Source organism: Typopeltis vanoorti, chromosome 19, assembly GCF_054136105.1.
Source record: "Typopeltis vanoorti isolate ZY-2024b chromosome 19, IOZ_Tvanoo_1.0, whole genome shotgun sequence".
In the NCBI taxonomy this organism is placed as follows: Eukaryota; Metazoa; Arthropoda; class Arachnida; order Uropygi; family Thelyphonidae; genus Typopeltis; species Typopeltis vanoorti.
Window position 1 is genome coordinate 94,612,863 of NC_143567.1, and position 27,461 is coordinate 94,640,323.

Here is a 27,461-nt window from a genome sequence, read left to right on the forward strand (position 1 = left end):
CAATTATTCCTTCAGTTTTCTTCATCTCTAATGAGAAATTTGGAAATCACTCATTAGATTTTTCCACATGCCAGACTTCAACTTTTGAGCTAACTATCTGCGCATAATGCTAAATAATAGCTAACTCGTGCCAGCTTCCAAGTTCCACGTGGCTTCGTTTTTCAATTTATATTGTTATGGTTCCTACATATTTTATATATTTTAGTAAAGTTGCAGTTTGTGTTTGGCCTTTTATTGTATTTTTTATGTCATCTTAACTCAAAAGAAGCCACAAGGATTAGTGCCGAAACTAGTCAGTTTTCATATATATTGTGACCAAATGAACCCAGTATATTTTCTTTTATAAATTATATTCATTGGTTGAAAGTCTACATATTAAATATATAGTTATTATTTTATAGTGATCATAGTGATGGATATGATTCAGATTCAACATTAATCCGAAAATCAAATCAGAAGCATCAGTTAGATTCTGAACAACAGAAGGCATTGTATCGCCAGATTCTTCAAGGAGGAGATATACCTTTAACTGGCTTAGGTAGATCTGCACCTCTAAAACCCAGTAGTAAGTAATTTTTTTTTATACAAGAAAAATGGAACTATGCATATAATACATTCTTATCTCATGATAAATTTGAATCTTAAAAGCCTTTTCTTGTGGATTAAAAAAGAAAAAACAGAAAAGTTTAGATTTTGGTAATAAATTTGAAATATTTTGTTCCTAACAATGCATGCTACTTGTCAATGTCTTTACATTTAAAACATGTTGAATACCAGATTCATATTTTTATTCTGAACTAAACCAACAGCAGATTGCTTATTTTTAGGATAGATAGCTACCTAACTGGCTTAAGAATTAAACTTGCACTAGCTTCCTTTGGTATTTCCCACTATAATTGACATGACTGTTGAAAAGAAGAGGAGAGGCTGAGCATGTCAAGTAATGTCAATGGCAAGTAAATACTGGCCAGTTTGTATTGTGAAACTAAAATACTGAATACAAAAATATTTTGCTAGTTGTCTAGATCGGTACTTCAAGAATAGCCTGTATATTGCTTTGTGTGATATCCTAAACTGTATGTAATTGAAAGACAATGGATACATCATTCTTGGATATAATTGATTATAGTACTGTGCACCACCAAGGAGTTTGAGCTGAGTTTAGGCTAGTCCTAAACTAGTTGAACTGTGGTGATACTTTTATTTAAACTTCAGTTTTATAAAAGTCAAGCTTTGTTGTTTATTAACTTATATAAAAAGTTGAATTATGTGCCATCTTGTAATAGCTCAACAAAAAATTCATTACGATACTCTAAGATGTGAAAAAATCAAGAGTTCAAATCCCTTCTAGTAATAATAAATGTGTTTCTATGAAAGTGAGTTATCAGGTCTTGTATATCAAAATATCCAGAGGACACATGAGAGATCTAAAGACTCATAACACAATAGCACCACGTGTGGACAAGCAGTTAGAGAGAAGAAAAGAATCTGTTAGTGTATTTCTTGAAGAGCTGGGAATTGTATTCATTGTGGAATATGGCATGGAAAAGACTGTTACAAAGAACAGAAGAAGATGGAACGAAAAAAGAGAATGAGAAGTTTATTCAATAAATTAAGAGCTGAACTGTGTATTGATGTTGGCTAGCAGCTGCTTATGTTTATATATATGATAGTGGAAGAGTGGTGGTGGTAGCTAGTTTAGTGGAGCAATGCTCATGGAAGTACCTATAGAAAAGACATAATGCAGAAACGGAGCTCTAAGGGGAAAAAAGTGATTGGAGGGAGTTATCTTCATGTTATGCCACTATTCACCATCTATGCACTATTCCATCTTTTTTTCTGTGTCTGTTAATTACATGTGTTCTATTTCTTATTTGTCTATATGCAGAATGAAAAACTTAAGTTTATGGAGGGAAAAACCTTCTACCTTCATATGAGACAAGTTAACTCACATTCAAATGAAAAGGTTCACATAAAAATTCCTCTCATGTTGAGAATTGAAACTTGGATCATTTCCATTATTGATGGGTAAAAAAAAATGTCCCATCATACTTCTAACTGCACTACAGAGGTACTTAAATCGATTTATCAGTATCATGTTAAGAGTGACTATGAGCCTTGGGAGTAAGACTCCTAGGAGAGTGACAGCCATAGTGAGGAAGGCAAAATCAGATTATGAAAATTTGTTTTCCAAGAGAATTTATTGCTAGAAAAAGGAAGAATGACCCAAGTGAACGAGAATGATAGGAAAGTTTCAGGTACACTAGAAATAGATGAGTTGTACAAGTGTTCATTTGAGCAAGGTATACATTCTAATCTGATTCACTATCTCTCCATGGAGGTGGGGGAGGGCTGCATGAAAAAATAGATATAGATGAGTTTGAGGTATTAAAACTATTGTAGAGGCTTGATTTGAATATAGCACTTGGACCAATTGGGATATTGGCATGGATGCTATCAGAAAGTGCAAGAGTCAACAATGCTCCATAAGTTGGTATTTAACTTGAGTGCTAAATACATTTGCATATTTGCATGTGTATGCATAGGTATGCATGTTTCTTAATGAGTAGGAGAGCAAGATAAGAATTCATTTTTCAAGAATAGAACTAGGGCTGATCTACCAAATTATAGACCTATCAATACCTCAGTGTGGTTATCAGAGTATTGGAGTGGCTGGTTGGACATTGCATCTAAAGCTGGATAGATAGCTCTCTGATCCTTGACAGAGAATATTATTATTATTATTATTATTATTATTATTATTATTACAGGCAACTCCAAGGAGTCCTTGGACTCATCAAGGGAGGCCCTAAACATCATGTCAAGAAATATCCAACATTTGTGCAGTATCTATCATACTTCTTTGAACTCATTCACAGTCATGGCACCCACAACAGATTCTAGCAACCTATTCCACTCATTCAGTATACTCCTAGCAAAAAACCTAGTTCTAACAACTTGTTAACTACATGCGTACTCAGTTTTCATGGATGGAAACTAAGTAAACAATTTCACATGTCTTCCTAGCTAAATTAATGAATTTTCTTAAGAGTTTGCCACTGGGACTCCAAGGTTTGGTTCTTGTTTTTAATTTTTTTTTTTAATACTTTTTTTATCCTACTTAAAACGAAGTGATGAACACTTCCTCTTTCAAATCCCTGTATATCTGTATACTGAACCAACATGAGGATATCACTAAATGATTATTATTATTATTATTATTACTGTAACCTCCATGGAATCAGTAACTCAGTGTAGAAGGCCCACTCGACCTGCAGTATGCCCGTTATAGTGAACTTTGAAATTATTTATATTCCCTGCATTCAATGCATGATAGCATAGTCAACATGACTTTGTCACGTGAATTTTTGTGCACACGTTGGAACATGATATTAGTAATGACTAGTCTGTGTTCTGGAAAGTAGTTGCTTACCATTATTATTAGTTTTGTCCTTTTCTCCAAATTTTTCAAAAACATATCTATTTGTTTGGAGTTCATTTCCTACCTTGCTGTTTATATGTTCAACAAGAACCAGCTGTTCCTTTTTATTTTATTTTTATGTGAACTGCTTTCTCTGATAACTCAAAAAATTCATTTCATCCTTACTAGAATATTCGGTAGTGCCATGGACACAACTAAGTGTCATTGTTCAATTCTCCATTTTGGTGATATTTGCCCACATAACTCCACATGAAATTGCCTGCCAATAAAAAAGTTTATCTTCCTGTTCAGTGCTGAATGCTTGCTATTCCTACATTTCTCTACCTACTATTGCTGGAATATTTGTTTGTTTGTTCTTATCCTTCCTCTTTTACCTTTTACGGTGTCATTTTTTTTTTTCCAACTAACTGCAACCATACTCAAGGATAAGGTGGTTGGACTTTTGCCTCCTGGTGTGTGCTATGTCTGTAGATGCGTGTGTTCGTGGGGCCAGTTTGTCTGTTTTGGGGAATGAAAAACCTGAGTTTCTGGGTGAAAAAACCTCCTACCTCTGTATGAAACCGGCTAATTCACCTTTCGTCAAAAGAGATCAGATCAAGGTTCCTCGTGTCACTGACTGGAATCAAACTCAGGTCTTTCTGACCAAAGGGCTTTATCTATATTGACTGAGCTATGGAGGCTCTTCTGGAATATAATATCCTGTATTTTTTATTTAGCGATTACTTCTCTGGTTCTTCTGACAATTTAACTTCTTTTCTGTTGGTAGTTCTTATGCTGATGGTGCCTATTTTCAGTTCTGCTGATGACAAGTATTTCTAATAGCTGAATTTTACTGGCCACTCTGGTTTCCAGATGAAAATAGCTTAGGCCTTGTTTAACCGGGAATGGATCAGCTGGAGTGACTTTTCATTGTATTGTATCCTTATGTTTTTGCCAATACATAATGCAGTTTAGCTGGCTAAGTCCTGAATTGCCAGCCCATGCTGATTCATTTAGTTCATTAGTATACCTACTAATGGATGTATACCATAGAAATGTGAGGATTGGACATTAGATCAAAAGCTCCTCCAGTTGGTTTTCCACATAAAGGCTATGTGGTGGTCTCCTTGCAGTTATCTAGCTTTTGGTTCTTAAGCAATCCCTTAATATTATATATTAATTAGATGTAAAAGTTACATTATTTCTAAGGATATTGTTATATGTAAATTGTTGGATATCAAATTTTAAAGTTCCTCATAGCTTACTGAATATTTTATAGATCCTGTTATTGGCCCACCACCTCCGCTTGTGAAATTTGATGACAGGAACACACTATCTGAACCAGGTAATTACATTTATATGATTTTAATGTAAATTTTTTCTTCCTTTTTTTTTTTTTTCAAATGAAACTCCCACCTACAACAGGTTTTTGTGCACCTATTGCACATTAGTACTACAGGTGAATTAAGGATTTTTTCTCTACTTTTATAAATTTTATATATATTTTTTGTGTTTTGTTGATTTTTATGTAGTCTGTACATACACCTTGTTCTAGAGCCAAACAGAACTTTTTCAAGCCACTTCAGGTCTCCAATAAGTGGGAAGTGGTCTCACACTGCACAGTGACATTCATCTCCCACTTAAGGAAAAATAAAAAACATCGATAGGAACAAGCTATTTTAATTAGGTAAGTACATGTATAAGAGTTGAATGTATTTAAAAAAATTTTTTTTAACTTAGTTTTATTATTTTTTCTCTCCCACCCACAACAATATAACAACATAAACAAACCAGCTGGAAGAACAGACACGCAATTAACATGCATTATATGGACATATGTAAGACTAGGTAGATTCTTGTGTAGCTTTAGTTTTATATGATGGACACACAGACTTAAATCAATTTTGATGGATGAAAAGCCTTGTATATGAATGATGACCTGTACTTGAATATACATTTGGAGTGTGTTTGGAGAAAGTGTAGGTCAACAAGAGAATATGCAGAATCAGGGAAGCCAGAGCTATGTGATATGATGAGAATAGAGACAAATAGACTGGATTTGCTCAGGATGGTGCAAAATCTTAAGCAGTGGGATGATTGGAGAGATTTATGTTAATACTAACTTTTAATAACTAATAACAATTTTTATCTTAATACTTCTTATGTTGAATGGTACCTATCTTAAAATCTGCTGATGTTGAGTTGGAGTTTGTTCCGGTGGCTGGCTCTCAAATTAGAGTATTATTAACTAAATTCATTTTGTTAATAACTTACATGAAATGCATAAGAAAAATAAATAACACCTACTTTTGGAACACAAAACAAATGAGCAAGTCAAACACTATATATATATGCACTGAGGTTGATTTACTCGGTTGTTAAACATATTTTTTAAAAGAATTAAATGACATAAACCGAGAGTAAAGGCAAGGAATACCTTCTTACTGAAAGTATATTCGTCACAAAAACGTACTCTTGCTTTGTTTGCCAAAAAAAAGTACATTATCTCAAATATTTGAAGAATCTCTAGACAATGAAAGTTGGCATCTCTTTAATATGTGTACTGAGTCTCAACAGCCCAAATCCAATATAACAACAAATTAAAACTTATTAGGAAATTTGAAGCACTAAAAAAGAGTACAAAATAACTTGAACTTCTCAAAACCCCACATCATCCATGACAAAGTTGTAATTAATAAATCATCTCACATCCTTTCAGATGCAGAAGAAAGTATCCTCAGCAAGGATTTAAATTTTATTCCTTCTCCAAAATCTATCCCAAGAGAATCACTCCTCACCAAGATAGAAAAGGCTACTTCCTTCCTCCCTTCACAAGATGCAAAACTTCTCCTTATTGAATCCATCTTTATCATTAACAATGCTAAACCATCCACAGATAACATCTCTTCATCGGAACGACAGGCTCTTAAGAGTTAAAAAAATAACAGAAATATACTTATCCTTCCCGCAGATAAAGGCAATGCCACAGTTGTGCTTAACTTTGAAGATAATAAAAATAAGATGCTTGAATTACTACAGAGCGACTCTTACTCAATTCTTGAGAGATCCCACTCGTGAACTTCAAAATCATACCAACAATTTATTAAAAACAACTTCTGAACTGTCTAGAAACATTCGCCTTTCTCTTTGCTCTCTCCATCCGCTCATGCCACGCATATATGGAGTTCCCAAGATCCACAAGGAAAATACCCCACTTCGTCCCATTGTTGAAGGCATTGATTCACCAACATACACCCTTTCAAAATATCTCGCAAAATACCTTAAATGTTTTTCAGGTAAGTCTTCGTCTTTTATTAACAACTCTGCAGATTTTGTATCATACATTAAAGATCAAGAAATACTGTTCAAGAAAATGAAATCATGGCTAGCTTTGACATAGCATCCTTGTTTACAAATGTTCCTATAGACAAAGTCCTGACACTACTCAAAGGTAAGTTATCTAAAAAAATGTTAGCCTTACTTACTCATTGCATCAAGTCTGGATATTTTAGATTTCAGGACACCATCTACAAGCAAAATCATGGTCTAGCAATGGGTAATCCTTTATCACCTGTACTTGCCAACATTTATCTGGAAGATTTTGAAGTTAAAGCTATCTCTTCCTATTCCTTAGCACCTAGAATTTGGAAACAATATGTGGATGACATTTTCCTCATTTGGAGCTATGGACATGATTCTCTCCTGGATTTCCTTGAACATCTCAACAGTCAACACCCAAATATCCAGTTCACGGCTGAGTTTGAAACTAATGGTTCCCTGCCTTTCCTGGACTTGAAACTGACCCGTTCTTCTGAAATACTTAAATTTCGATGTACAGAAAAGCTACACACACACCAATAGATATCTAGTCAGTCCCATCATTTCCCTCCTCAGAATCTTGGAATTATTTCTACTTTGGGACATAGAGCTCGCTCTCTTCTTGACAACCCAGATGAACTTCATAAAGAAATCAATTTTCTTAGATCTACTTTCAGACTGAATGGTTATTCTCAAAAAATTACTAAAAAATACCTTTTTGATCCTTCTAGTTGCCATACTGAAGAAATGAATAATGTTAGCAATATATCTATACCATACATAAGCTCAGTCTCTCAAAATTTAGCCAAGGTTCTCAAAAAATATAACATTAGAACTTTATTCACTCCGCTTCCTAAGATCCACTCTCTAGTGAGCCGTCCAAAGCCTAGCCATCACAATCTAAAATATCCCGGTGTATACAAGATATGGTGTGACTGTGACATTCCTTACTTTGGCCAGACGGATAAGTCTATTGAATTGTGTATGGAGGAGCACAGGAGGGACATCACTTACAAGAGAACACATGCCAGTGCTTTATCCAGCCATATCCTTTTTTCTGCCAATTCTGATGATCAAAACCATAGTCATACAATCCTTTGGGATAGATCTAACAACAATTTCTGTTGCCATGATGAATTGGAGGGAAAAATTGTAGAATCTAGAGAAATCATCCTCAACCCTGTACATTTAAATAATAATTTAAGCTACAACCTCCCAGACTGTCATTCTGCTGCGATCACATACTGGTGCTCATGAGATACTGTTGTAACGTTTCTTGTCTTTTATTGTACAATGGTATTTTTTTTATTCAATCTTTCCTACCTAAACCTCCTTCTATATTAACCTTATAGGCTGCGCTATTTATGTTGTACCTTTTTCTTCCTTATTATAACTATCCTACCGCTGTGCCATTTATGTTGTGTCGCTTCTTCTTATTCACACTTATTTTAAACTTTTGTTGCTTTATCTCCGTAATACACTACCGAGTAGCACGTGGTACCTCTGAGGGACAATGGAATATCCCCGAGATCGAGGCAGTACCAGAGTATCAGAGTGTCTAAGATTTACCTCTCGTAAAATGCCAAGACATTTATTTGTTTCGCTGCGCCACTTAGCGCTATTAGATTATTAAACATTAACAACCAAGAGGTAATCTCTGGACAGTACTTAATGATACCTATCAACTCTGCAGACTTGGCCAAAATATACCCTTTTCAAATATCCCTTTTTGATATCCCGCATAGGTTCGCATTAACATTTTATAAGCGGTGCATCGGATTCCAGAAATCACAGAAAGTCTTTGTTAGAATCAAAAGCAAGATTTATTATACTCAAAGGTTGATACGCATAATAACACTAAATCAAATCCCATCTTAAGGGAGTTTCAGACAAGGTATATAAAATTCAAACACTACTATTACACTTATAAAATATTATACAGTAGCTTCCTAAAGTAAGAATTATATTAACCTTCGCTAATGCATTAATCATGTACTATTATCACAATCAATCTAAAACTCCATAGCTCTGTCAGACTACACAAGATAACATTCATATCTTTCACAATCTCTTAATATTATGCCAATTTTTTACTCTAAACATATCCTTGATTTCATTCAATATAATGGCGAACTTCAACACAACGACAGATAATAAACATAAATTCAATATCCTTCTAAAGTCCTAGCAATACAACCTTATCCTATATCATTAATGTTCCCTTTTATAACATATTAACGTGGCACAAATCTTTCATTCATATTCAGTAAAACACAAACAATGTCTACTTATCTTCCTTTATGGCATCATAAGTTCACGGGAAACTGGCCTTCTGTGAACAGCCGGACTTTTCCGCGGAGATGCTGTCGCCAAAACCCACGACTGCCAGTACCGGGCACTGGCACCCTTCCTCCACTACGAGAGGGGAACCACTCGAGATCCAAGAAAAAAGCCTTGCTGCAGGGTCACATAACCCTTATATTGCCCTCCTTTTTCTCGGCATTTCTCGCCCCTTTCGATGTCCAGCGAACTACTACGCGATTTCCCCCCAACTGTTGAATATGTGCTTACATTCAATAATTCTTTTATACATGAACTTTTCTAATGCTCTGTTGCTGTTTTATACCTTCAATATTAATTTAATCACATTCGTGAGCAGCACAAAATACCCTTTCATTAAGGAACTCACTTGATTTATATTATACATAATACTTATTCTACACTTAGAGGCAATTTAGTGTATTGATCTCATTCTTTTGTTTGGAAATGCATGTTAGACTGTGATAAGATAGGAATACATAATTTTCCACTATATCACAATCTAACAATACTATACGTACGCACTCACTCAACAATGTGGCCAACGAAGAAGGAACAGCTTTGAATACGCTAACTACGACGTTTTCAAGTTAAATATGTATAGTGACTTTCCTGTGTGCTGTTCACAGTTTTTATTTTCAATGTTTAATGTTTTTTCTTTTCTTTTATGAAAACACCTGAAGAAGGCTGTAAAAAAGCCGAAACTAGTCGTGTGATACCATTAAAAACTTTTTCATTTACTCTCAGTTTATGTCATTCAATTCTTTTAAAAAATATATATATATATATAGGAGGTTTTCACATTAAATTGTTAAGATGGAGTCCATATGAAGTAAATTAGCCTTCTTAAGATAGAAGGAAAGAATTTGCTTATATATATATAAATGTATGGCTAGCAAATGTAAAATGTAAATGAACAAACAAACCTTGCAAGAACCATTGTAGTATAACTAATAGAAACTGGAAGGTAACATGAGTCATCTGCCTCCCAGCATTTGTTGGAGATGATTAGCTGAAAAGTTGAAATCTGACATGTGAAGAGATCTAATACAAGATTTCCAAATGTTGTTTAGAATTAGTCTTTGGTTCATATTGAGAGAGCCATGATAAAAATAACCATGGTGGATTATTTTATTTGACAAGAGAAGAAATTTTCTTCTGGTTGAAGCATAGAGCTCTTGTTCCAATCAATGTTATGATGTGTATGGGAAGACTGGTAAGTTAAACCTAATCTTTATTCTCTGGGCAGTGTCTGAGATGTTTTATTTGTTATCTCAGAACTTCTAGAAGTCTGACCTATGTAGGAAAAGCCACAGGAACAAGGAATTCTGACTCTAGGATGTTTGTAGAAGGGGATTATCATTTTTGGGAGAGGCAGAGGAAGTCACTCATGGTGAGAATAGGTTGGCAGTAAGATTATATTTCATATGTTATGATATATTAATCATTTATAGCATAAATAAAGACATTTATGATGTCTTGTTGTTTCTCAAAGAAAAAATAACACAAAAATGTAAAGACTTCACATTAATTACAATACAAGAAAATCCATCCTCAACAAACTGCTGTTTCATTTTGTGACTGCTCACTGGCCAAGACTTTGAACAGTGACTTGTTCTCCAAGTTAAGGCCTTCTGTTTTTGTGACATTACTGATTAAACATAATATGTTTAAAATATGTCTTAACTTGCATTCAGCTTTCTTGATTCAAGAAAGTGCAACTAACTGTAAGCTACTTGTAGCTGCTTTTACAGCAAAAGGAATGATCTCATTACAATATTGTTGTTGTTATCAGGGCTGTCAGAAGCGGGCCTGCAATGCAGGCGGGCATCACTACAAGGTGGGTGCCATTTCGAAGTGTTAGTATGAAGTTTCATTCTTTCTTTAAATTTTTGTAAACAAATTAAGTAATAATAATTAGATAAGTCAATATGATTGCTGCAAATTTACATATTCTGCATAAAAATAGATCAGATATTTTCCCACTAAGATTGTCATGAACATGCCTTCTTAGGTAGCAAGCGCACTGCTTTGCTCGGCTCAGAGCAGCCCTGTGCAACGACCTTATCCCGTAATGTATTTTCTATGAGACCTTAGAGTCTCATTCCTCTGAAGCGCTAGTAATCGTTTGGCCCAGTTCAACTGGTGCAGAACTCTGAAATTGTCATGTCACCAATGTAAGTAATTCTAACGATTCTAACCAGGTGTAATGTGATTTAGGATTTTAAGATTGCCAACTATAATGGCCCATTTCACGGGAATGGTTTCTATTTTGAAATGAAAACAATAAAATTAAGTTACATTTGCTCTGGTTACTGTTGATAAGTAGTAGACATCATTTACTATATATAATTACTATATTTCTATATATCAAAACTAGGAAATTTAAATTTTAATTAATAAAATGTTTTCAAGAACAAATGTGTCATTTAATTTCTTTCTTGTAAATTCTTTCCACATGATTATGACAAAAATAAATAAATAAATTGCCATTTGTTTGGGGCCACCCATTTCAGCTTTGCAGACAGGCAACGTTCAGCCTAGTGCCTTCCCTGGTTGTTGTTATTATTATTATTATTATTATTATTATTATTATTATTAGACCTCCACAGAGTCAGTGACTCATTGCAGGAGATCCTCCATCACACACAGCTCATCATACCATGACTTGAATGCATTCACTGTCTCCACATTCACCACACTTCCAGGCAATGCATTCCACCCACAACTCTCCATGCAAAAAAAACTACTTCTCACTCCTCTGCTCACACCCACTTTATACAGCTTCCAGGAGTAACCTCTTGTTCTATCCTTATCTCCAACCATTCTATCAAAAATCTGATCCACATTAATCTTAATAACTCTTACCAGATTGATTGGTAAGGGACCTGAACATGTTCCAAGAAGCACTGATCTCCTTTCCTTCCAGTTCTTCATTCCATGATATAGCTACAAGCTTTCCTCCTGAGCTTGTTCAGAAGGAAATCACCAGCCTTATAGTTACACATATACCCCTTTCTCACAGAAGTCCTCATATGGCTATCCAGTACCATAGTAATCACCAACTGGAGTGAGATTTAACATCTCATTTACAATAACATCCTCTAATGAGATAATCAGATCCATGACCCTTAATCCCCATGTACTCTGTCATGTAATGCCTAAGATAGTTGCCCCTCAAAAACTGAAGAAATTCATTCTCTCTGTCTCCAGATGTTGTCCCTTCATTTCAGTCTATGTTACCATAATTAAAATCGCCCATAATGATTATTACCTTTTCTTATTTTCCCAACTAATTTGCCTATGCATTTCCTTTTCACTGCATCTGTAGCAACACGCAACTAGATATTTCATTAACTGGTAATTAATTTACGGAATTAACAACGCATATAAAGTAAATTAATTAAAGATAACTTTAATGAATCACTTCTATATTTCGACAATGTCACATTGTCATCTTCAGGAACATAAAGATATGGTATGTGCACTACAGGAACTAACAAAGCAAATGAGGCAGAAATTAAGACACTAATTTTGTTCCTAAAGTCCTAATGGTGCCCTCTTGCGGGCTAATTTGGTAGTCTTGGCCGTTGGGCTGAAGTTCTCATAATGAAAGTCTCCCAAATTTGGGGCAGTTTCATGCACCCAAATTTGTTGAGGTTAGGAACGTTTTTTAGAGCTGCTGAAGATTCTTTGAATAATCTTTCGTATTTAAACTTGCTGCGATGGATTATTTTTGTCTTCTTCCAACGAATTTTATGGTGGGTATCTAAGGCATGGTCTGCCAGCCCAGAGCGGCTGTACTGGTGAAACCGGAAAACTGGTGAAACTGGTGAGTCCGGTTTCACCAGTACAGCCGCTCTGGGCTGGCAGACCATGCCTTAGATACCCACCATAAAATTCGTTGGAAGAAGACAAAAATAATCCATCGCAGCAAGTTTAAATACGAAAGATTATTCAAAGAATCTTCAGCAGCTCTAAAAAACGTTCCTAACCTCAACAAATTTGGGTGCATGAAACTGCCCCAAATTTGGGAGACTTTCATTATGAGAACTTCAGCCCAACGGCCAAGACTACCAAATTAGCCCGCAAGAGGGCACCATTAGGACTTTAGGAACAAAATTAGTGTCTTAATTTCTGCCTCATTTGCTTTGTTAGTTCCTGTAGTGCACATACCATATCTTTATGTTCCTGAAGATGACAATGTGACATTGTCGAAATATAGAAGTGATTCATTAAAGTTATCTTTAATTAATTTACTTTATATGCGTTGTTAATTCCGTAAATTAATTACCAGTTATGTCTAACCAACGTATAAGTCTTACCACTAGAAAATAGATATTTCATTCCGTTCACCTGCACCGCACTGCTTCAAACCCACTGCCACTGTTTGCTCCTTTCATCTCCACCTTAGATGGGGATAACTCATGCTACTATTAACAGCACTCCTCCTCTCCTTCTGTCCTCCCAATCCTCATGAAAAACATATCAATCCATCTCTTCTATTCCTCTCAGAATATCCTCATCTAGCCGTGTCTCGCATATTCCAACAATTGTTGGGCAAATATACCGTATTAATGTTACAGTTGCATTTCCTTTATTTTGAATACTTCTGGCATTTGTAAAAATAATATTAGCTTATTTCTGGCTCTATAAGAAGCCTCAACAACCCTACCCCTCAGATGGGACTCCTCCATTCCCCACCTTGGCCATTCTTCTCTATATCATCACCAATCTTACAGCTTTCCTCAGACCTGTTGTCCCCCCCCCCCCACACACACATACATTCTTGGTCATCCCAATCCTCTCTTGTATATACACACACATACATCCACATCTCTGTATACATCATCCATCTTCTCATGCATTGTCTCCCTGAGAGAAGCTTTTTTTTTTTTTTTTAGGCAGCCTAGTAATATGGATGCAACTGCCACTTCCACAGGGTTATACAGGCCTTTGTAGCAGATGTGTGTGTGTGATAAACAGAAATAAAATGAAAATTAATGAGATCAATAGTGCTGTTCAAGACATCATAACAGTAGGAAAGGAAATTGTGGAAAGACATTAAAACACATTAAAAAATGATATAAAGAAAGCAAGAAACATTACTGTAAAAAAGCAAACAAAAACAGGAGATTAAAATTAAGAAGTGTGTTAGTAAGAAAAGGGCAGAATAAAGTTAGATAACATTCATAAGATCATGGTAATGAGAATAAAAGGAAAATGCTGAGGTCTTCAGTTAACTGTTAATGGTTGTAAGCTATAATTACTGACATTATTCCTTTTCAGTTAATCTGTATATTTAGATACTTTTAATTAAATAAAGATGGGGGAAATGTTTGGAGCTAAACCATTCTTCTTAACTGTTAAATATACGTTTTATTTAAACTGATAAAGACATTTCTTGTTGGTCTAAAACTTATTTCTTTTTATTAGAAATGGTGAGACCACCTGATCCACCTCCTGCAGAAAATGATGGCAAGTCTTATACAACTGAGGTATGTTTGCCAAGCTATTTAAATAAACTGAACTTTGTATATTTCTTTGATTTCAGTAAAAATAAATAAATAATGTAGTTAGCTTTCTTAAACCTATCATGCATTAGTATCATGGATTGCGTAAGCATTATAAGTAATTATTTCTTTAGAGACCAGACAAATGTTTTCCATCTACTTCAGGTCTGCAGTAAGTAGGATAGTATACTTGTATATCTTCTTCTTATTGTGCTATCTTCTATCGAAGGTAAGGTCAGCGACCATCTTGGCAAACAAACTCCGCTCTTGTGCTAATCTGAACAGTTGTGCACTGCTCTTTCCTGTCCATGTCTTGATGTTGTCAAACCATGATATTCTTTTTCTTCCTCTAGTTCCTTTGCCATCAATTCTTCCTATCAAAATAGTTTGTAGAAGTTGGTATTTGCTGTTTCTCATGATGTGGCCAAGATATGATGTTTTTCATTTCTTGATTATTTGTACAAGATGTTTAGCTTTGCCAATGGATTTTAAGACATCTTCATTGGTAATTTTTTCTGTCCATGATATCTTTAGCATTCTTCTGTATAGCCACATCTCAAAGGCTTCGATTTTCTTGATGGTTGTCGCCTTCAATGTCCATGTTTCAACTTCATAGAGCAGAATAGACCACACGTAGCATTTCAGCATTCGGCATCTGACTTCCATGTTTAGGTCTTTATTGCAGAATAGTGTTCTCATTTTCATGAAGGACTGCCGTGCAACTTCAATCCTTGTCTTTATATCTATTTCTGGATCCCACCGTTCATCAAGCCAACAACCGAGATATTTATATCTTGACACTTGATCAATATTTTTCCCATTGAGTGTCAGTTTCATTGATGAGGCTGGATGTTTGCTGATGATCATGTATTTTGTCTTGTTGATGTTTATATTTATTCCCATTCTTTGGCTTTCTATGTATTCTCTGTCAATGAGTTTTTGGAGGTCCATAATATTATTTGCAATTAGCACGGTGTCATCTGCATATCGTAGGTTGTTAACAATCTTTCCATTTATTGTGATTCCCTCTGGACATTCTTCCAATGCTTTTTTAAAGATTACCTATGCATATATGTTGAACAGGAGTGGTGAGAGCACACATCCTTGTCTCGCTCCTCTTTTGATGTTAATATCACTGGTGGTAATGTTGTCTAATTGAACGGTAGCTGACTGATTCCAATACAGATTTGTTATTAGTCTTATGTCTTATTTGTCTAGCCTTATTTGTTGAAGGACTTCTATTAAGTTAGTGTGTCTGACTTTGTCGAATGCTTTTTCAAAATCTATGAAACACATAAAGACAGATTTCTGTTTTTCTATGCATTTTTGTATCAATATTTGGGTACAGAAAAGGGCCTCTCTAGTACCAAAACCATTCCGAAAGCCGAATTGTGTTTCACTTAGAGTTTCTTCACTTTTTCTATAAATACGATTCTGAATTACTTTCAAAAATATTTTTAATGTTTGGCTCATTAGACTAATAAGTCGGAAGTCACCACAGGAATTCGCTTTGGGTTTCTTTGGGACAGTGATAAATGTAGATTTGAGCCAATCTGATGGAAATTCATCACTTTCATATATTTTATTAAATAGTTTTTCCAGAAGTTTGATGTTATCTGGTTCTATTAATTTTAAAAATTCTGTTTGCACACCATCTGGTCCACTGGCTTTTCCTGTTTTACTTGTTCATATAGCATTCTCTATTTCGCATTTCGTGATTGCTGGTCCTTGAATGTTATCTTTTATATTTATAGGCTTCTGTCTAGTATCATTGAAAAGTTCTGTTACATATTTTATCCAAATCTGTGCTTTATTCTCTTCTTCTAGAACTATTTTTCCATTTTCGTCTCTTAGAGACACTATTTGCTTTTTCCTCAGTTTTCTGGAAATTTCGTTGATTTTCTTATACAGATTGAAATTATCATGTTTCTTCTGAAGCAGTTCAATTTCAGTACATAAATTTTTCATCCAATTTTCCTTGGCTTCTTTTATTTTTTTCTTGATGATGTTACGTGTTTCTGTATACCTGGCTAGGTCTTTGTTTTTGTACATTCTTCTTGTATCAGTAAGAGAAAGAATCTCATCTGTCATCCATTCCTGTTGTTTTATATTATTCACATAACCTACTTCTTGTTGTTACGATGGCATTCTTTAAGCTATTCCATAGAGATTCCTCACTTTTATTTTCTTCTATGTTAATCTGTTGTAATCGCAGGTTAAGCTGTGTCTTGGCACTTTTATTTATGTTCGGGTCTTTCAGTTTTTCTACATCAATTTTCTTTTTCTTCTTTTGTGATTTTTTAGTTGATTTTAATCTAAGATGTACTTCTGCAACTATGGGATTGTGGTCTGATGAGATATCTGCTCCAGGATAAGTCTTTGCACTCTTTATACTACTGTGGAATCTTTTATTTATCAGTATATAATCAATTTGATTTCTGACGATGTTATGTTGGTTATCTTGAGGCAATTTCCAAGTGTACAGTCTTCTGGGTGGAAGTTTAAACCAGGTATTTGCTATTGTTAGATCTTCTTCCTGACAGAACTGGACTAGGCAATCTTCTCTGTCATTTCTGGTGCCTAAGCCATGTTCGCCAACAATTTCTCCATCACCCCCTCTTCCCACTTTTGCATTGAAGTCACCCATCACTATGTTTATATCATGTTTCTTTGTTAGGTTTTTAATCTCTTTTAGGTGTTCATAAAACTCTTCAACATCTTCTTCACTTTTGTCAGCTGTGGGTGCATAAGCTTGGATGATATTTATGTTAACGGGGTTTCCCTTAAGTTGTAACAGTATTATCCTTTCAGAAAATGGAATCCAATTTATTACTGATTTATTGATTTCTTCATCTACTATTACAGCTACACCATGTCAATGTTTGTTCTCATCATTCCCAGAGTAATACATTGTCGTATTATCTTGTTGACACTTTCCAGATCCTGGCCATCTTGTCTTGCAAATTCCCAAAATCTGGATGCCCAGCCTCTTCATTTCTCTTGTGGCATTTCTTAATTTGCCAGCTTCATACAGAGTTCTGACATTTCAAGTTGCAATTTTAAAAGTGGACACCATTTTGAGCCCAGAGATTCTTCGCACCCCTGTCCCATTTAAGGGACGCCAGGAACTTGGGGCCAATTGTAAGGGTTTGCTCGCCATGGTGGTTGTTCTGGAGATAAGGTAGAGCAGTAGTTTCTCCGTTTGCTTTCTGCTCTGCAGTATTACAGACGTACACAATATAATCATATTGCCATCTGCAAATCTCTGATCACAAGCTTTTCCGTCATCATTTGGCTTCAACCTTGTGTCAGTACTGACAATGCTGCTTCCCAATGTCATGACCCCAGCAGGTGCTTATTTAATGGCGGCACTACTCGCCATGTCACCGAGTTGTCATTGGGCTTTGTGAGGTTTTAAGTGAAACAGAGTTGCCACTTCTGCTCTCCCACGCCCTGATAGCTCAGTCGCTGTTGGTCCATGGCTGCTTATTCGCCAGATTGCTCTGCTTATATCGCAGCTAGCCTCCATATCTGAAGGCTGTTCCCCGATCCGCCACCTGGGGACACACCCGGTAGTAGTCGGCTCTGCCCCGGGACTTGTATATAGAGACCTCTATATGCAATAACCTAGTTGTAAAGAAACTTCACATACAAACTTTGTTTGCCTATACTTGGATAAAATATTAAACAAGAATATAATTTCTTGGCATTTTTAATTAATTTATAAATTATAAATTGATTATATATTTAATTTATAACCAAATGAAAAAAACTTTCTACTATAAGGAAATAATAGGGAGCAACAAAAATTATTTTTTTTTTAGTAGCAAAAAAAAAAATTAGCTACAGTGAATTTGAAAAAAAACCCTGCTGATACAAATATACTGGTTCTCTGGAGTAAACATATTTTGAAAATATTGGAATTCCATGACATGTTTATGATTTTTTTGGTTCCTGGAAGCATTCTCGGTGGGCTTGCTAAGATCTTTTCCCTCCTTTCATTCATCCTGCATTGTAGGACTTCATTTCATAACAGTTAATGTTATGGCCAGCATTAGCTTATGCAATTGTTTAAATTTTAAACATATAAGGACTAAATTGAAATTCTTTGTTATCTTTTTATTTGATATTATTATTATTATTATTATTAACGTTTGATCTCCGTGGAGTCAGCGATTCATTGTGGGAGGTGCACACTATTGCACACAGTGCTCAACCAACCGTGCCTTAAACTGATTCAATGTGTCTACACCCACAACACACTCAGGCAATGCATTCCACTCACCAACCACTTTCCATGCAAAGAACCTACTCCTCACTCCTCTGTGTTCACATCCCCTTATACAGTTTCTAGCAATGGCCTCTTGTTCTACTCCCCTCTCCCATTCTGTGAAAAATCTCTTCCATGTTGACCTGATAACAATCCCTGACTAGCTTATGTCTCAATCATATCCCCCCCCACACACACACCCTCTTCCTTCTATTCATGAGACTCTGCAACTTACATTCTCTCAATCTGTCCTCATACTCCACATTCCACAGACCACTGACCACTTTTGTGAATCTTCTCTGGACCCTTTCCAACATATCCTCATCACCATGAAAACCTGGCAACCAAATCTTTGCACATTAATCCATGTGAGGTCTGATCAAGGCCTTATACAATGGAATCATAACCTCTCTATTTCTCCATGTCAGGGTCCTCCGCATCATTGCCATTATCCAGTTATCATTCCCAGATCTCTCATCTCCTCTAATTCTGTTAAAGTTTCGCCACCTCTCTAGAGATGAAATAGTGGAGAGAGTACTTGAACCAACTCCTAAATTGTGATGAACCTACTGTGTCTTTCAAACAGAATACTTATCACCCAGAAATAATTAAACTTTCCCTAGCTGAAGTATAAAACTGCTGAAAACAACAAGCCACTGGGTATTGATGGAATAGCAGCTTAACTCATTAAATATGGGGGTAGTGAATTAACCACTCATATACATAAGCTGGTAAATTTAATATGGGGAAAAAGAAGAGATACCTGCAGAATGGAAAGAATTGCTAATCATTTCAGTTTATAAAAAGGGAAACAAATATGAATGCGACAATTACCCGGAAATATCACTACTATCAGCAGCCTACAAAATTTTATCTAATAATATACTAAAAAGAATCTTACCTTATGCTGAAAAAAATAATGCTGTATTTCACATTTTGATTCCACATTTTGAAATCAAGCAGGATTTCAAAGAATAGATCAACAGTTGACCAAATATTTACACTTAGACAGATAACAGAAAAAAAATGGGAATACAATCTGCAGGTCCATATTTTATTTGAAGATTTTAGAAAATCATATGGTGGCCTTCATAGAGAAGGACTTTGGGGAATATTAGATGAACTAGAAATACCTCATAAGATAATATAATCAAAATGTGCACCGCTGACAGCTGAAGCATAGTATTAGCTAATGGAATTAGATCTGAACCTTTTGATATTAAGACAGGATTGAAAAAAGGAGATGCCTTTTCACCCATTGTTTTTAATTTAGCATTAGAAAAATGCATTCGAAAAATTGTAAAAGATACTATGAACAGAACAGTAATATTAGGAAATGCAGATGACATATGCCTTGTTGGTGAAAATGCTGAAGACATTAGAACAACATTTAGAAAACTCAAAATTTCTGCTGAAAAACTAGGATTACAAATCAACAAGGATGAAACTGAATATTTAAATGTATGCAGAAATCAGAATCAAGCAAAAATTGACCATTTTACAATTAATAACCTGAAATTTAAAAGTGTCACCTCCTTCAAATATCTTGGAACATTGATTACTCAAGATAATAAAATTAGTACAGAAATAAAAGCTAGAACACATGCCTCCAAAATTCTATCAAGCAGAGTTAAAACAGAAATACACAAGACAATCATTAGACCTATTGTTTCGTATGGAGCAGAAACCTGAAGCATAACAGACCAAGATGCAAAAGTGTTGCAGATCCTTGTGAATGGAGAAGAAGACAAGAAAGAACAATATGAACTCTATAGATCTCCACTTCACATAGTTGATGAGATTTGAGCAAGCAGATTAAGATGGCTTGGACATGTGGAAAGAATGGGGTGAGGAGAGAATGGCTAAACATGCATTCAAGATGAAGCCTGATTCAAAGTGACCTAGAGGTAGACCGTGGTTGCATTGGGAGAATAATATCCAAAAAACTTTAGATGGGATGGGAATTCAGAACTGGGATGAAAAAGCTCAAGACAGAAAGGAATGGAAGAAGCTGGAGCATGCAGCTAAGAGCCTTAGAGGTTCATCTAGCTAAAGAAGAAGAAGAAGATTCCCTTCGCAGTGCTTTTTGTAGCACTTACTTTATATCTTTACTCATCCACTTAATTCCCACTTGATTTATCCTCCTGAACCTTAGGTTTGCATTCTGATACTGCTTCTCTCAAACAGTCTCTGACCACTTTCCATTCTCATGCACTACTAAACATTCTTTCTTTGTAGCTTATCAAGCCATGGCACTGCTCCAAGATGCCTCCTAAGTCTGTCATAATCACCAGCATTATAATTTCAACATAAATCCTTTCTTGACAGAGAATTCCATATGCATGGAATTCTCTGTCAAGGAATTAGCAACTGCATGGTCACTCTCCCCAACTGGAAGTAGACATTGTCTACCTTGGTTATGGATATATCTTCTGATGCTATTACCAGATCCATCATTCTGAAACTTCTATTCCTCTCTATAACTTGTTTTAGGTAATTATCCCATAGCAACTGTATAAATTCCACTTCCATCTTACCATATCCCCTTTCCTCTCTTGAATCTATATCCCCATAGTTGAAGTCTTCCATAATAATTGTTCAGCCTGTATTCATTGTGTTAATCTGCCAGTGCATGCCATCTTCTTGTGAACCCCCTGGCTATAAGCAGAAACCAACAATATATTTTATCCTGTTGGCCTCTATCTCACACCAGACATCCTCAAATGTACCATCTCCCCCAGACCTAAAATCCTCTTTAACTTCTAATTTTGTTGGTTGTAGCTCTTCAGCTATACTCAACTTAGGAGGTGGGGTATTGCTGATGATAGTCAAAGAACTATAGCAATACCCTTTACACTGATTGATTAGAATTGAAGAACATCAAGACTATATTAGATTTTTGGAATCTGATGAGTCTGACCTTGTTTTGCACACTATTAACACTAGGCACAGAGTTCTTTGGAACTAGACTAAACTTCTTTATTCCAGCAAGTTCAAATTCAATTGTCTTTTTTTAAAAACATACATGTGAAACTCCATGAACCTGAACCGATCAGAGTGCATGCTGATATCCAAGTTTTGGTAAGTGATCACTATCTTTTTATGATTGTTCCTTTGAATTCTAATAGTGTAATATCATGTACTTCAGCCACGACTGAGACACAAGCTAATATGTGCATGAATTATGACTCATTATTTTGATTGAATGTAGTTAAATGTCTGTTTCCCTGACTGAGTCCACATAATATTGGATGAAATATATTGTAGTTTTTAAATAACATTCTATATAATTTTTGCTACATGAGTAAGCTGTAAGTTACTTTATAAAGTAACTTACAGCTTACATGAGTAAGCTGTAAGTTACTTTATAACTCTTTACACTCTATCTTTTTTTTTCCGTCTCACTGATGCCTGTCATTTTTGGCCAAGTTGAGCCAACCAATGCCAAGAACTCCTCTCTCTTATTTTAACATCTCCCCTGGAACCACAGTTATTATGTAATGTCATTACCAGTCCATTTGATTCTAAAACCTGTGAAATCACATTCTGACTGAATATAATTGCTTGTATTTGTTGCTTAGAATGATCTCACCTGTTTTTATCTTCTTTGTTTTGATAACACCTATTATGCTGATCCAGAATTTATCTAATTCTTCTGTTGGTTCCATTTCTTTTCCACTGATGCTTTTTACAATTTTGCTGGTGATCTTGAATTCTGCTGTTGTTGAGTTGGGTTTGTTTGAGTAGGTAACTTTTCACTGTTTGCTGTAGTTCCCTGATTAAAACAGAGGGAATGGATTCATTTAACTCTGTGCTGCTCCAGCCATGCCATTAAGAATAAAGTTTGGTTAGTTAAATCCCAAATTTCGAGTCTATCATTCATTCTGTTTGCAGGTAGATACCTACTAATGGGGAAAATCATGAGACATTAAATTGTTCTTTAATGTTGGTTCTCCGAATTTCTTATAAGGTTACATGAGGTCTCCAATTGTCTGGCTTTGACCCTTAAGATCCCATTATAATAAATATACACCCTCTGTTCAAAAAGAAACCGAACTTTTCGAAAATAGAAGAAACTAGTGGCACCACCTATTGTGTCTATTTGTTATCGAAAGCGGCAACCTGCATTAGTGTTGTGTCAACTGTTTATCACATTTGTTTCATTACAAGCCAAGTTATAGTGCCAAGAGTGACAGTGTCTTTTGATGAACGGTCGGAAAATGAGTTTCAAACAGAGAGCTGCGATTAACACTTTTGTGTTAAATTTGGTAAAAATTTTACTGAAACTCATCAAATGCTTCAAAAAGCATACGGTGATGAATGCTTATCTCGTACTCAAGTTTATGAGTGGTTTAAAGTGATTTCAAAGTGCTCGTGAGATGCTTGAGGATGACAAAAACTTCGTTCAGTCCAAAAACTGGACTGAGCGAAGTTAACATCCAAAAAGTGCATGATTTTATCAAAGAAAACCCAAATTCATCCATGAGATTGATTGAAGATGAATTGGGGATTCCAAAATCAACTGTGCACAACATTTTGACCGAGAGTTTGGGCCTTCATAAATTGAATTCGCAATTTGTTCCCCACAAGTTGACCAATGACCAAAAAATGTATCAAGTATGAGCCTGAAACAAAGTGCCAGAGTGCTGAGTGGAGACCACCAGAAGAGGGGCATCCAATAAAAAGTCACTTGGAGAAGTCAAAAGTAAAGACAATGTTGCTTTGTTTCTATGATTCCATGCGCATTATCCACAAAGAATTCATTCCGCCTGGCCAAACGGTCAATGGTGAGTTTTATCTTGAAGTTTTGAAGCGATTGATTGATAGCGAGAATTCGCCGCATGCAGCATGAATATCGTGATGCAGGCAACTGGTCACTTTTGCACAATAATGCACCAGCTCATCGTTCAAACATTGTGAGACAGTTTTTGAGCAAAAACCAAGTTTTGTGTGTTGGATCACTCGCTGTATTCGCCTGATTTATCACCCTGTGACTTCTTTCTCTTCCCCCAACTTCATTTGCTGATGAAAGGAAAGCGATATGACACCATTGAAAACATTCAAGCAGCAGTAACCACGACCCTCAACACTATCCCAAAAACCGATATAAAAAACTCGTTTAATGTATTAATTGACCATGCCAAATGCTGTATCGAAGCTGAGGGAGAGTATATTGATTGAAATAAATGATTGGAATAATTATAATTGGCCTATGTTTTATTTTCTATCAAAGTTCGGTTTCTTTTTGGACAGAGGGTATATATACTGTATAAAGCACAGTTTCTATTTATGATCCCAAGAAAGATTAAATGAGTGGCCAGGCTTAATGGAACTGTTAAAGAGACTTTCTTATGAAACTTAAGCTTTAGGAGCATGAGAATTTCAGCAAACATTTTTTGTTAGGAAAGCAAGAGTAGGCATTGAATTTTTTTCAAAAAAAGAAAAAACTAAACTTATAGCACTGTCTTATATATATGAAGACTACATTAAATGCTATAATGAGCAATAGAATATTTCTGTAGCATAGCACTCTCAGGGAAAGTGATTCAAGAATACTGCTTGTAGCTGAAGATATAAAATAATTTGTCTGTCATTCAGCTCATGAACAACAGTCTGAAAGTTAATATTTTTTGATTGTTTGAGCAAAGCATAATTTATTTAAATATGAATGGTAGTTGGGGGTGGGGTGGTCGGAGACTTTAGCTTCATTGCTGAAATGAGCAGATACCTAATATATCTTAACCCACAATTTTCAGTCATGATTACATTGGGGGGAAGGAGGATTATGTTTTAATTATGACAAGTCACTGATTTCATGGAGACATGATAGTTTTGCTGAGGTGTTTGAATTAACTGTGTTTACACATATTTAAAAAAAATAGAAAGATTCATTTAACCTGAAGCAAATTGAATACTACACAGAATTAAATGAGACTTCCAATTCCTCTCTTCCATTTTTCCAGTAACAACTTGGTGATAGCAATGGTACTGTGATTACTGGGTGGGTTGGAGGGGGCTGGTTGAACAGATTACCCTTCTATTTGGATGCTGAAAGGATTTTGATAAACATAAATGTTATTTTAGTGGAAAATTCCTGAACAGATATACATATATATGAATAAATGATGTATGGATTAAATTATCTTATTAAATATATAGTTCTTTATAATTGTTAATACTGTAGATCACTGTCTGGCCTGAACCATCTCATGGAAAGACTCCACAAGATCTCTCTTCTAGTCTTCCACAGCCAAACAACGTGAGGTAAAGTCACACCAGTTTTTAATCTTTATATTGTCATTATCATTTCCCAGTACAATATACAGGGTGTTCGGGATAAATTTGACATATTTATAATTAATTATATTTTTCCGTAAGTTACATGTATTAACACACACTTCTCTTCATTTAAAAGTTTGTACCCTTCTTCATTCATATACAAGATGTCAGAAAGGATGGATAGCTGGAACCCACCTGAATCATGGAAGAGAATAACTTGTATCATGATGATTCGTGCCCGCCATCAAAATAAGGATATTACGACTGCTGCCCAATGCTCCCTGAATACAGTAAAAACAATCAGGCATGAACTAGAGACTTGCAATGGTGACTACGAGGATGTAGCAAGAAGAAAGATCCCTAGCAGACGATCTGATTGCGTTCGTACAGCAGAATTCCTCGCAAATCTGCAGGAACAGGTGTTGAAGAACCCTGGCATTGGAATTCGGGCTTTGTTCGTGGAGTTGCTAACTGTAGTCAAGCCCTGGATAACAAGGGTAGCCAATGGTAGGCCGTATGTATGGCAGCAGGATTCGGCCCCTTGCCACACCTCTGGGAAAAGTCAAAAATGGTTGTCTGAAAATTTCTACGACTTCACCAGTCCAAATGTTTGGCCTCCAAACTCCCCAGACCTTAACCCCATGGATTATTTTGTATGGGGCGCAGTTGAAAAAGACACCAATCGCACTTCCAGTAATACAAAAGCTCAGTTAATGGATAAAATTAAAACAGTTTTTGCGGCCCTTCCCAGGGAGACTGTAGCATCAGCTTGTTCGAGGTTCCGAAGCAGAATGAAGCTGTGATCGATGCTAATGGTGGTTATTTTGAGTAAATCTTGTTGATAGTATTGTAATTAACTCTGCCTGTAATGTTTTTTTGTCAATTCATTAAATTTAATAGATACAAAGAAGATTTTCTTTTTCCTTACGAAACTGTCAAATTTATCCCGAACACCCTGTATACACTTATAGACCATCAGTATATGTATATAGATGTTCTACATTATTTTTATTTAATTAGATGAGTGTAAACTTAAAAATTCTTTTTCTAAATACCAGTTTCTTTTGTCAGTACAAATACATTGTGAGAAACACACACACCTGTATGTGTGTGCAGGGTTCTACAAATTTTGGGTGAGTACAGAAGATGTGCCAAGACCAACTCCCCATTTCTTAATGATATGCAAATGTAAAAAAAATAAGAAGAGCAATAAGAACATTAATTGTTTTGGAAAATATAATTTATTACCTTAATTTTAATATTACCTTTACTAGAATGGCCCTTTATATGATATACAATTCCGTAAAAATATCACTTATCAATTGCACGTTCTTGTTCAAGAAAATCCGTTGGCATTCAGTTGCAGGATATTGTCATAAGATTCTCTATGCTGGAGATTTGAAGCATAGCTCTTTTCTTAGATTTTATTATATATATATATATATATATATATATATATATATATTCATCATAAATGAAATGCCTTTTACAGGATGCTGTGGTGGTAGGAATGACTACTATTATTGATACTAATTTGAAGAAAAACAGAAATCTCTTCTTGTGTGACAATTGATTGAAGTATATTATGAAGCTTCAGATGCTTACATAATACCTTAACTTCATACCATTCATATAAAATGGCTTCTATAACATGCAGAGGTGAATCTTCAATGATCTTAAATGATGAAGAGATTTTCACTGTTTTCATCATTTAAGATCTCAAATGATGAAAATGGCTAGTGAGCATCTTGATTATAGGATCACCTTAATTTACCAGATGGTGAAGAAATATCAAACATAGAGCAGGCAGCAGATACTTCATTATTATGTTTATATAGAAATCTGTTGTTTAGAGATTTTATACCTACTTTAACTAACTTAATTCTGGCCTGTTGATATTACACTTTTTTCTGTGATATTTCAGATATATGAAATTTTTGAAAATTTCCAGACATTGTATTATTAAGAAATGATTTCTCTATCTCTCCTACAGCATTTTCCAATTTCTCTTCTTTTTTCACTGTTAATCATAAATGCTTGTAATGTTCTGTTTTCGAAGACTATCCTGCCATCGTTCCCTTGGTCTTCTTCATCTATTATTCGGCATTCTTTCTATATGATTTTTCTGTTCTTCTTTCCATTTTTAGATCCAATAATTTATTCACTGTATTGTGAATAAATTATTTCATACTGAAATGTGGTCAAATGGATGAGTGCGAGCAAAGATCAGCAGAACTTGAAGGCTCCTTAAAGATATTGACAGAAAAAAGCTCAAATACTTTTGACACATTGGAAGGATGGAAGGAGGACTTCTCAAAACAGTAATAGAAATTAATGTTCC

At 35.3% G+C, this 27,461-nt stretch overlaps 1 protein-coding gene across 1 annotated transcript in view; it reads left to right on the forward strand.

Moving 5' to 3' along the window:
- Positions 1-27,461, forward strand: part of LOC150096365 (uncharacterized) — a 259,771-nt gene that overhangs the window by 110,309 nt on the left and 122,001 nt on the right. The window contains exons 10-13 of the mRNA XM_090409041.1: positions 402-565; positions 4,701-4,766; positions 14,495-14,556; positions 25,026-25,105. Coding sequence (XP_090265167.1) covers positions 402-565; positions 4,701-4,766; positions 14,495-14,556; positions 25,026-25,105 — 372 coding nt within the window. The remainder of the gene's footprint in view (positions 1-401; positions 566-4,700; positions 4,767-14,494; positions 14,557-25,025; positions 25,106-27,461) is intronic.